The sequence below is a fragment of the Hibiscus syriacus genome, unplaced genomic scaffold, assembly GCF_006381635.1.
Source record: "Hibiscus syriacus cultivar Baekdansim isolate YM2019G1 unplaced genomic scaffold, ASM638163v2 tig00112285_pilon, whole genome shotgun sequence".
Taxonomy (NCBI): domain Eukaryota; kingdom Viridiplantae; phylum Streptophyta; class Magnoliopsida; order Malvales; family Malvaceae; genus Hibiscus; species Hibiscus syriacus.
Window position 1 is genome coordinate 1330474 of NW_024063293.1, and position 12419 is coordinate 1342892.

Here is a 12419-nt window from a genome sequence, read left to right on the forward strand (position 1 = left end):
TGAGTACCTTAGTAAGTTTAGTTTAAAATTTATTGTTTTATTTTGTTTTTTTATTGTAAAAATAAATTAATTATTCTATTTATTTTGATTTTATAGATTAAACTATATTCGAGTGGTTTGGTAAGTTAATTTTAAATTTTCGTGTAATTTTTAGTCTAATTTTTTTAATTTTAAATTATAATTATTAGACTATTTATTTTGATTTTACATATTAAGTTGTATTTGAGTAGTTTGATCAGTTTAATTTAAATTATATTTTTATTTTTTATTGAATAATATAAATTATTGAAGTATTTATCTTGATTTTACATATTAAATCGTATTTGAGTGGTTTTGTAAGTTTGGTTTAAATTTTTTTGTTTTGTTTTTATTGTAAATATAAATTAATTAGACTATTTATTTTGATTTAACATATTTTTTGTTTAAATTTTATTTAATTATGATTAATATTATAATTTGAAATATTTAATTTTTTTTATAGATTTGTTGAAGCATGGAAGAAGAAAAATGTTCTTTTGAGACTAGATGTTCGACACATTTCTAGTAATTTGGGAGCACATGTATTATGATCGAATAATTTATTTTATTTGAGAACGATGAATTAATACTAATTACATGGATTAACAAATTGCAGGATGACAAACAACGAGTCCTTCTGACGCCAGACAGAATAGTGATTATCCTGCAAGCGCTCCAACAAATGATTCACAAGAGAAAATTTGCCCAAAAAAATCCAGAGAAAAAAGTCTCTAGGGTTTAATAAAATATTATCAAATCAAACAATGCCAAAATCAGCCCACAAGCCGGACTGTTATAGCCAAAAATCATCTTTATTCGAATTTTGCCAAAAATAGAAAAATCCCGAAAATCACTCTAAATTGAAATTCGAAATAAAATAAGCAATCTCCAAAAAATCCGGCCTAAATCGGATTTAAATTGACTTCCTAATTGACAATCGAAATATTACCATAAATAGTAAAAAATATCTAATTCTAGTGATTCGAAGGGGGAAAACGACAGAATTTCAGGTTGAAAAAAAGGTTGATCTGCCACCTGTAGCCAAAGTTATGGCCAAAAGACTGAAACATACTCAAAACGACCCCCAATGAGGAACATGTCACAATCAATTCCCGCCTTTGCGCTGATATGCCAATTCATGGTATCTCAGCGCCATCAAGGTGCAATCTGATAGCTCAGCATCATCTGTCTCGGATCCCCCTGCATCACCTTCGTAGTCGAGTGAACACTTGTGAGAAACCAGATGAACGTATTGTCCAGAATTTGCAAATGGAGGGCTTTTACGATGTAACATTTGTAAGAGAATATATTTTGGTCCCCGTTTTGATCAATACATTAATTGAACAGTGGAGACGAGAAACTCATACATTTCATCTTCCGTATGATGAATATACGATCAATTTGGAGGATGTGGCTTTACAATTCGGGGATCCTGCAAATGGAATGGCAGTGGTGGAAAAAATGATTAGGACGTGTTTGAAATATGTGGGGCGTACCTTGTTTGTACAATGGAAATTGGTGGATGTCTGATGTTATTACAATCGTGGGTCTGGCACAGACTTCCATGGTTAACACCGATTAGCTGAACTACACTTGACTTTCCTCGAAAGGTAATAATATGATTTAAAATATTTTATCTTAAATTAATTAACGAATATTTTGTATAGAAAAAAATAATTAGTGAATTTTATTTTGATTGGTATATAAATAGAGGCATAAAATAGAAGGAACGGGGTTGGCGCACAATAATGTGAAAGAGTTTAGATTTAATATAGACATCAAATGCAAAGTTGAGGTATATATGTAATTAATTAGCGAATTTTATTTTTATTTAGTTTCTAATATTGTTTATCTATTTAGTAAAATTTTATAATTATTTAATTAATTAATAACTATATAATTTTGTTTTATAGTTTAATTGGAGGTCGTATGATGATGGAGAAATTATGTCGTGTGTGCCGCAACATGTCTGGGAGGGTTGTCAATATTGGTGTGTTGTTACACCATTGATCCATTTCACTTTTGTTGAGTTTCAATTTTCTAATAGAGTGTTGAGACAATTCGACTTCCACCAACCTATTCCACGAATTCCAGAGAATCATGACGCTCTCCACAAATTAGATGGGCGGGGTAGGCACGGTGAGGATTGGGTTGTGAGGCATGCCAACCATATCAAGCGTTGGAACAATAGGACTTCATATTTGCCAACACTCACTCCCATACAAGCGGATGACTTTGACTTCCAGAATTCGGATTACCTAAATTATTATTGGTAACATGGAAAAAATGTATACAATATAAGAAAAAATTTGGTAAAGCCGAGAAACCAAGACAGAGTGGGAGTTCATCTCATCATGGAGCAGAACAAGTGGTACAAGATCATTTCATCAAGTGTTTGGTGATTTTGGTGTTACGGTCTACACTTCTCAGCTTGTTCCTCATCAATCACCCATGTTCTCTCCCATATTTTGAGCAACATATGATTTTGATCAGATGACATCTATGATGTCAAATACGAGTATTTGTCCTCAGGTGAGAGAGCAGAGTGGTAGTGGCCATGTATTTACAACACCAGATCATATGCCCTCGGTGATGAGCAGTTGGTTATGATGAACAACTCTTGAACAACCTATGATGTCAAATACGAGTATTTGTCCTCAGGTGAGAGAGCAGAGTGGTAGTGGCCATGTATTTACAACACCAGATCATATGCCCTCGGTGAATGAGCAGGTTGGTTATGATGAACAAACTCTTGAACCACCACAATGACCACAATGAAATCGACACGCGCCTCATCATTATTATTCAACAACACTCCGACACCGACATGAGTTGTAAACACTTGATATGTTTGAATTAATAAATTTTAAGTTGAATTAATATCCATCATTCAACTATTAATATCCATCATATTAATTCAAATGTTGATATTAATCACATTAATTCAACTATTGATGATATTATTCACATTCATTCAACTATTGATATTAATCATATTCATTAAAATATAGTGTCAATAAATATCCATCATATTAATTCAAATATTGATATTAATCACATTAATTCAACTATTGATATTAACCACATTCATTAAAATATAGCATAAAAACATCCATCATATTAATTCAAAAAAATAGACAAAACTAAACATTCATTGAAATACAAATAGGAAAGAAATTAAATTACTCATTCAAATAGAAATAAGATTACTAGTGAGGCCTATATCGTGGAAGGTTTGGACAATTTCTTTTTGAATGACCTTCACCTCTACATAATCCACATCTCTTATGTTGACATTTCTCTCTAATATGGATATCCATACTGGTATGAATACGAGTAGACTCAGGTGAACCTGTTGGACTTCTACGAAGTAGTGGATTTGGCAACCATTCATCATGATGTTGTTTAAGCCAATATGATTCATTTTGGGATCAGTCTAAACTCATGGTTGTGTATATTTAATATCCTCTTTATGTGAAATCACTCATCAACATAAGTTTATGAATTGATTCTGGTATGCATACATGCAGCGACTGCATGAGTTCACGGATATCTCCAAGCCTGAAAAGACCACAATTACACCATATTTGTCGTAAATTAACTGTAAATGTTTCTCACTCTGCTCCTTCGTTGCGATGTATGCATGTGATGACAACAAAAGTATATCCAATTCGATCGAAGTCATGAAAAAATATTGAGGTTGCCAATCGCTCATTTCTTTCTATTGCTTCTATCATTGTTAGAGCCCAGATTTTACCTTGATTTTTCAGACACTCGATCTTTTTCCCTTTATTAGACCAAACTTTAACCAACCTAAAGTATGTCTCTTTCACCACACTCGCTATTGGGAGATGGCGTGTACCTTTTAGTATTGAATTAATGGCCTCAACAAGGTTTGTTGTCATGTGTCTGTATCGCCGACTACTATCATATGCTTGTGACCACTTTTCCCGCTAGATTTTTTATCCCCACTTCCAAACCTTCTCATCTTTTACCTTCAAATCCTCCAATCTCTTATCAAAATTTGGTTGGCATAGTTCATATCCTGTTTCAAAATATATATTGTGTTAACGTCAATTTATAAACAAACACATAAATGGATACAAATGTTGAAAATAAACTTACTTCTTCAACCAACACCTTCACATATTGGCATATTACATCGGAGTCCAGTAGTCGGTAGTCTTGTTCGATAGAGTTTTGCAAACATATGTGTGGATTATTGTACTTTGTGATGACCCGAGCATCTTGCCTCTGCATTTTGGACACTCTTATTAGCTAATTACACTCGGGCCCATATTTAACATACTTCGCGTACATAGTTTTCTGGTTGGACTCTGCAACCTTTCAATCTACATGGCCTTTTATGCAATACTCTTTAATCGCCAGTGTAGCTTGTGTAGCTTCTCTTTTTTCTCTGTATTGCTTCTCAACTGATAATTCACCAGAGTTTTCGGACGATTCACTCATGTAGCCTGAAGTTAAATGTGGCATCTCCGGGATTTCAGGTGCTCTCATTGCATCATAATCTATCTCGTGCATGTGAGGGGTAGATTGATATGGTGTCGGATATTCATCAATATTGTTATCAGGTTCATCACCATCGAACATATCGTCGTCATCAGCCTAAAGAGGTTCCTCAGTTTCTTCATCTTCACTGAGATCATCAAGTATTTCTTCCCAGAGGTTTTCAGCGTCATACTCTACGACTCCAAATATTCCACCAACATCATTTGCACTTTCCAACATCGCCATGAAGCTGTTTGTCGACCTATATGTCGGGTTATCAAACTGACTTTCGAAAGCCATTTGAGATGAAGTTCCAACCGCATTTCTTGATGACCCAAGCATATCAGATATATTACACACCTAAAAAAATAACTCAATAATTGGAATATTTGTTGAGTCATGTAATTCAATCATAGTTATAATATCATCATCTTCTTGAAGTGGTATTGCAACATACCTGACTAGATTGGGATATACCATAAACTTGTACCTCAAACCATCAACTGTAGCTCGAATTTTCCTTTTTATCCTCTCATTCATTTCTACAAATGTGATGTCCCTTTTAAACATCATATTTATATGTGCTTCAGACTGAAAAATAACCCCGACCTTATTTTCCATAATATGTCCATTGTAATGGACAATCGTAAAAAAATTATTGCTCATTTTCTCTACACATAAAAATATAGATATTCAGAATAAATTACATTTACGATTATAATGAAAATAAATTATTTACAAAATTATAATATATATTATTAAATTTTAAAAAAATGAAAATATATTAATAATATTTTTTATTATAAATGTAAATATATTAACAATATTTTTTTATTATAAATGTAAATATATTAACAATATTTTTTTATAAAAATAATGCTTAAATACTATGATTACATTATAATAATGATTAAATTTATTACTTCATATTTTTTTATAACTACTTATTATTACTTCGAATTTATTACTCCTTAATTCATTATACTTTCCCGTTTAACCACCAACCTACCCGGAATATTAATGGATAAATAATAACTACCAACCACCAACCTACCCGGGTTATTAATGAATAATTAATAACCACCAACCATCAACCTACATGGGTTATTAACGGATAATTAATGGTGTCATTTTTTTTTGTCATTATGATAAATATTATTTTTCTACTACAAATACTAAATCAAATATGTTCGGTTTAAATACTATGATTGCATTATAATAATGATTAAATTTATTACTTCGGATTTTTTATAACTACTTATTATTACTTCAAATTTATTACTCCCTAATTCATTATACTTTTTCGTTCAACCACCAACCACCAACCTACTCGGGTTATTAGTGAATAGTTAATAACCACAAACCACCAACCTACTCGGGTTATTAATGGATAATTAATGGTATCATTATTTTTTGTCATATAATAAATATTATTTTTCATCATTATAATAAATATTATTTTTCTACTACAAATATTAAATCAAATATGTTCATCTAATTATCTTAACATTTCTACTACAAATACTAAATCAATAATGTTAAAATTACAATAATGATATTTTACATAACAATAAATCTTAAAATGATATTTACTAAGTCAATATGTAACTAATAATAAATCGTAAAATACTTTAAATAATATATTTTTACACTTACTTGAGAGTTTCTTTCAACAAGTTGATGTTATAAAAAAAACCTTTTCGAATTTCTTACTCACTTCTTTTTTACCTGCAACAACATATTAAAAGTAATATTTTAATAACCGTTCTGAAATAGAGATATATTATTCGAATACGAATAAAATTTTATTCAAATAATACTTACATGTTAAATATTAAAAGAAAATTTCGTTCAAAATTCTCTACTATTCTTCCAACAAGTTGATGTTATAAAAAACCTTTTCGAAATTCTTACTCACTTCTTTTTTACCTGCAACAACATAGTAAAAATAATATTATAAAAACCTTTCTGAAATAAAGATATTTTATTCGAATACGAATAAAATTTTATTCAAATAATACTTACAAATTTTAGATTAGAAGAAAATTTCGTTCAAAATTTTCTCTACTATTCTTCTCGGATACTTGCTCTTTCAATTCTTCTCCATATTTTGCCTCTTCTATCTTTTCCTCGTCACTACTTTACTCCTCAATTCTCAACAAAAACACATTTTATAACATCCCGAATATTTATTACAATTTTTCGTTTAACAACCAACCACCAACCTACCCAGTTATTAATGAACAATTAATATTCTCATTATTACTTACATGTTTCTCAATCGGAGGCAATCTACCACCATACACTGAAGATGTCGAGTAATCACAGAGTCTTCTGTATGGTTAACTTGCCTAAAGATGTCAAGTGATCCCAAAGCCTTTAACTGAAGATGTCGAGATTTCCTAGAATCTTTAACCTTATACTATAAAAAAACACCCTAGATATAGAAATAATCTCAGAAGTGGATTATCCTGAGAAAAAAATTCACAACCGCGTTATCCTGGCAATTTTGCAATTTTGGTAAGGTTCATTTTCTAATGCTTCCTTTATTCTTTATCCTGACAGGGAACGGCGCCGTTTCGCTTTCGAAGTGATAAGATACTGCTGCTCTCCATCATATTCCATGGTACGCTGCAGAATAACTGTAGGGAAAATCAATCATTTGAATCCTAGGGTTTCTTTTCCTCAAGTGATAAGACGCTGCTCCCCTCCATCATGTTCCATCGTACGCTTCACCAGAGCCGTAACAAATATCAATCTTTTTCAATCCTAGGGTTACTTTTCCCTTTTTCTTCTTCCCAATAAGTAGCGAATCTTCTTAAGACGGTTTCTATTTTTTAATTCCTTTTTTTTTCAATTTTTACAAAATAATCATTTTTTTCTGTTTTCTGTTTGGCTTCCGGGAAACCAAATGGAAAAAAATATTGAAAGGCTAGCTGCTCCAGATAGACTTGGTTTATACAACGGGTCACTCCAATTACTTCATGTAAGACCGTAACTCGACGCTTGATCCTTCACTTCTCTCCACCGTTCGTTTTCTATTTAATTGTTGTTATTCATTCACTTCCATTGTATCTCTGCACTGATGAGAGTTATCTTATGGATTAATTTATGATAGGCTTATAATATTTCATTTCTGGGTGTTCTATTTTAGATAATTCAATGTTTTTTCTGATAATTCATTGGCTGGTAGTTCCTGCTAACTTCCTTTTCCCCTTAGTAGCTCTACTGAACTTATTTCCCAAAAAGTCATGCAGAGTAGAGTGGTCAACACTGAAAAAAAAAGAAGTTGCTTTTTTTATATGGGTTCCAAGACGTTAAAAATGAAGATGGAATTTGCTTCAATTGATATAAGAATGATACCTAATAATTTGTAGTTTAATGCCAAAAAATTGATCATTCTTTGGTAATAAATTTATGTTGTTTGATATAAGGATGATTCATGTTATTTGGATAATTCTTCTTTATCTTCTTATATATCATTTTTCTTTCTACTTTCTTTCCAATTTCAGTTAGATGCAAACTTTATGTGAAAGAAATCGGAAAATGAAGTTGTTTCGGTTTTGCTTGCTGGCAGCCTTTGCATAAATGAACTATTTGGTCAAAGAAAAAGCATAATGGAGAGCAAATATAATCGAGGGATAGATTCAGATGAAAGCATGAAGTGTTCGGAAGTTGAGAACTTTGATGAGCAGGAACTGGTCGATCATGAACTTTCAGACAACATTGATTTGTGCTTGGGAAAAGTCGACAAGATTATAGATGAGTCTACTGAGAGTTTACCTTTGTTAGGCAATGTCGCAGAACCGTATATTGGCATGGAGTTTCAGTCAAGAGATAGCGCAAAGGAATTCTATGTTGCTTATGGGAGACAAGTTGGTTTTACAGTGCGAATCCATCATAATCGACGTTCAAGGATAAACAATACGGTAATAGGTCAAGACTTTGTTTGCTCAAAAGAAGGTTTCCGTGAAAAGAAATATATGTATAGGAAAGACAGGGTTGTACCTCCACCACTAATCACTCGAGAAGGTTGCCCTGCAATGCTGAGGTTGGCTTTAAGGGATGGGGTAAAATGGGTTGTTACCAAATTTGTCAAGGAGCATAATCACTCATTGATGTCACCTGGAAAAGTACCATGGCGAGGTTCTGCAAAAAATTTGATCAGTGAGGTATGCTACGATATTTTTTTAACTATAAATCAAGGTGCATATGAGATTAGGTTTCCAGTTCGTGCTATCATATTCAATATAGATAACATGATGAGAAGTATGGATCAAGATTAGTAAGCTGTCACTCTTTCGGATTTCACACACAACCATCTAGGAATATAACTGTAAGCATGCTCAAGTATGATGCACCTTTGTCATCTTCCTTTTTCTCCTATTGTTTTCCTTCCATAATGTTTTTTTTCTTGTAGGATGAGAAGGATCGGAGAATACAGGAACTAACCCAAGAACCGAACAATGAGAAACAAAAATGTAAACGATGATGTGCTGCTTACCAGGAACAATTACGCACAAGATTGAAATTTGTTGAGGAGCATACCGATCAATTCTCAAGAAGGGTTCAAGACATTGTCGACAACATAAAAGAGCTTGAAGAAGCATAGCTGGGAGATTGAGGTTCTCTTTATTCTATCTTCTCGCGAGGCCTAAAAATGTACGGTACATTGTACGATTCCTTTGTCACCCTTGTTTGGATATATCCGTGATTTTATTGATGAAAAAAGCAGTTAATTTGGATCATTCCTTCTTGGAATTGTAGTGCTAAATGTCAAAAAGAGTGAACATTGGAACTAGTCTCGGATAGCTGAACTGTTGTTACAATTGCAATCTTGAGTCTCTCCATGGTACTTGGACGCAAATGTTCCTTTGTTGGCTATAATTATAGCCAAACTAAGTGCCCACATTAAGGCCTCTTTTTGGCAAACCATTGCAGTCAAAAGAGAATCATAAGAAGCAAGCTGAATGGGCTATAAAGCCCAGCAAACCATTGCAGTTGAAAGAATCATAAGGAGCAAGCTGAAGAGCCTATAAAAAGCTGGCATACAATCTGCCGTCGAGCAAGAATAGCACATTTGCTCGCAGATGTGCCTAAAACTTGTAAATTCATTTAACCCATGAGCGGAAGTACATCTGAGTAGCAATTATGCAATAATGTTGGAAATGTTAAGTAGTTTTGACTGAGCCCAAATAATAATACATGGACAATTTTGTGGTACCAACGAGAAACTTTAGCTTGAACAATTTGACATGCTTTTACACTTGCCTGCTAATGCGTGCACATGGACGTTTTATGGATTCTTGATAGCCAAGTTACCAAAAACTTGTGCATCGATATGATGATTCCATTTACTGCTACTTATCCCATGCATAAGGACTATGCAATCAAGCCTCGACAGAGGAAGTAATAGTAAATAAACATCTAGAAAGCTATTTCGAGAATTACATTAACCATGAATCCACCTATCTCTTTTTCTTTAGGACTGAAGTAGCACGAAGAAATACCTGATCTACCTCATCGAAGTTTGGTGTGTTAACATCTTCCTCGGATGCTGTGGGAACTCTTGAGTTCATCGATATTTGACGCAAGTGATCCTCAAAATCTAGGGTTTCTCCATCACTTTCCCCTGGAAATTTGTAAAAATCACCTAAGAAAACCGGTTGCTCTTCCCTCTCCTCTGTCTCAATGTTAGACTCGGTCTCAAAAATATCAGACTCCTCTGAATCGGAAGCCATAAGCAAATCTGTTTTGGATTCATTTTCAGATAGTTCCTTACTCTCATCCAAAATTTCTTTCAATTTATTTGGCCCTTCAAGTTGCAAGCTTGAAACTTTCCCAGTATCCACATTGGGTTGGTGTTATTTGCAGCTTGAGCACGTAGCAGCTCGACGTCCTGCTCGAGCTTTGGGATATACTTACTAACAGCTCTAAGACCATCCCTGTATTTGGATTTATCCAGAGCCTGTACGGCAGAAATGGAAAGAAAATGATGTGAAGGCAAATGTAAACAATTAAGTATGAATACCAACGGCTGAGAATGAAAGTGAAGATATAAAACATCACAAAGTCTTCTTTATAGGACAAATTAGAAGAGTTTGTCATATGAAGGAAATGCTTGAACTGAGTGTGCCACAGTCCACGGCTCAGCAAACTGAAACCCACAATTTCATTCTTTAGATTTTTAATATTATGGTGAGAAACAGAACTAAGAAAAGATAAGGAGAGAATAAGGACCTTCTTTCTAGAGAGTGACCCGAGGTGATATAATCTCTGTTGGTGGCTTTGAATATTTTTTCCTTCCGTACATAATTATTGTTTTGGCTTCATGAATGTAGAGCACAATCAATCTTGCTAGCTCAGCAGCACTCTCCTTTGACTTCCTCCAGCGAGAATGTCTTAACCACAACCTTCAACGTCTGATGCTTCTTCCAGTGAAGGCGCATGTTCAAAATTACACCCTGGTAAATTCCTCATCTTCCAACCGGCACATAGTTTTTGCACTTGAGGCCCATCTTCAAAAAGATAAAGTGCTCTTCTGGAGTCAATATTTCTGGATCTTGGTTTGTTTCCGATTATTCAGCAGGCTCAATCTTATTTTAAGCTGTTATAAGTCTTTCTTCTTTCTTTCGAGCCTGAATAACAAATGGAGGAAATGCACATGAAAAGAGCTGGGAACAGAAGAATTTACGGGTACTAGCACATATATGACTATAAGCAGCCCTAGCTTCAAAATAACACACTCACAAGGAGAGAGAGCTGCGCTTGAATTACCCTAATCAATATGCAAGTATTTTTTGTAGAAAAACTGAGATTAACCTTTCTAAGTTTGTAAAGAATTTTTGCTTCGGCTGTCATTCTTTCAAAATCTTTCTTCTTCTTCCACCTGAAAATTTTCAACCTCCTTACTACAGCTCGTTTACCCTTTAGTTTCTTCCTCTTCGCCTCAAGGTTAATACTACATGCGTCATTTCCTACAACATTTTATGAAACATTCAGAAATAGGGCTGAATGAATCTAGCCATGCCCCCGAACAGATACCTCTTTAGGCCATAGATTGGAGCAAAAACCTGCTGTGGTCCAAAAACCTTGCATATAACACCAACCAAACTACTTCATAGTTAGTACAGGCAGATTGTTTAAAGATTTGTTATTTTTCAAGTGAAAATTTCAGATTTAGAAATATATGCATGCATATGACACATTCAACACTTTTCCCAATAGGACTAAAATTTAGGGTGCGTTTGGCTCACGGAATGTAAGTTTACCTTTTGAAATAAAATTACAGTAATATAACATTTCTGAGAATGTTGTATTACATGTTTGATTGGAGAAATATAAGATTAATTGGATGCATGTTTTACCAAATTATGCTTGTGATATATGTTTTTTTAACAAGTTAAACTTTAATACTAAATTATAAATATTTGAATGAAAATATATAAAAATATTTTAATTGTTACACTATCCACGTTTTAAGAAAAATACATTTAACATATAATTAATATAATAAGTATATCAAACTTGTATTTTAAAATAATTTTCGTATCATATTTATTTATATAAAACATAATATAACATAAAAAATAATATTAAGATCTCAAGTGGACAAATATATTATTTTTTCATGTGTAAGATCTATTTTTAATAACTTAAAATTAAATATTATTTTAAATAATTACATATTTTACAATAATAATATTTTTACCACATAAAATTACAAAATGATTAATATAAAAATATTAAAAAATATGAAATAATTTTAACTACTCGAATTTATTAATATTTTAATAAATATTATTATTATTAAGTTTGTAATTTTGAGTAAAACACTAAAGACAAAAAATTGAATAAAAACACATGTAGCCAAATTAACTAATTTACCTTAG

The 12419-nt window shown here is 32.7% G+C and overlaps 1 protein-coding gene and 1 pseudogene across 1 annotated transcript; one reads left to right on the top strand and one right to left on the bottom strand.

The window, feature by feature from the left end:
• Positions 1-7406: 7406 nt before the first annotated feature.
• Positions 7407-9275, top strand: LOC120177136 (protein FAR1-RELATED SEQUENCE 5-like). Its single transcript, XM_039183366.1, has 3 exons — positions 7407-7513; positions 8040-8699; positions 8948-9275. Exons 2-3 carry the CDS (start codon positions 8145-8147, stop codon positions 9017-9019), a joined length of 627 nt encoding a protein of 208 aa, XP_039039297.1. The 5' UTR covers positions 7407-7513; positions 8040-8144; the 3' UTR covers positions 9020-9275.
• Positions 9276-9995: 720 nt separating this feature from the next.
• Positions 9996-11388, bottom strand: LOC120177257 (annotated as a pseudogene).
• Positions 11389-12419: the final 1031 nt, after the last annotated feature.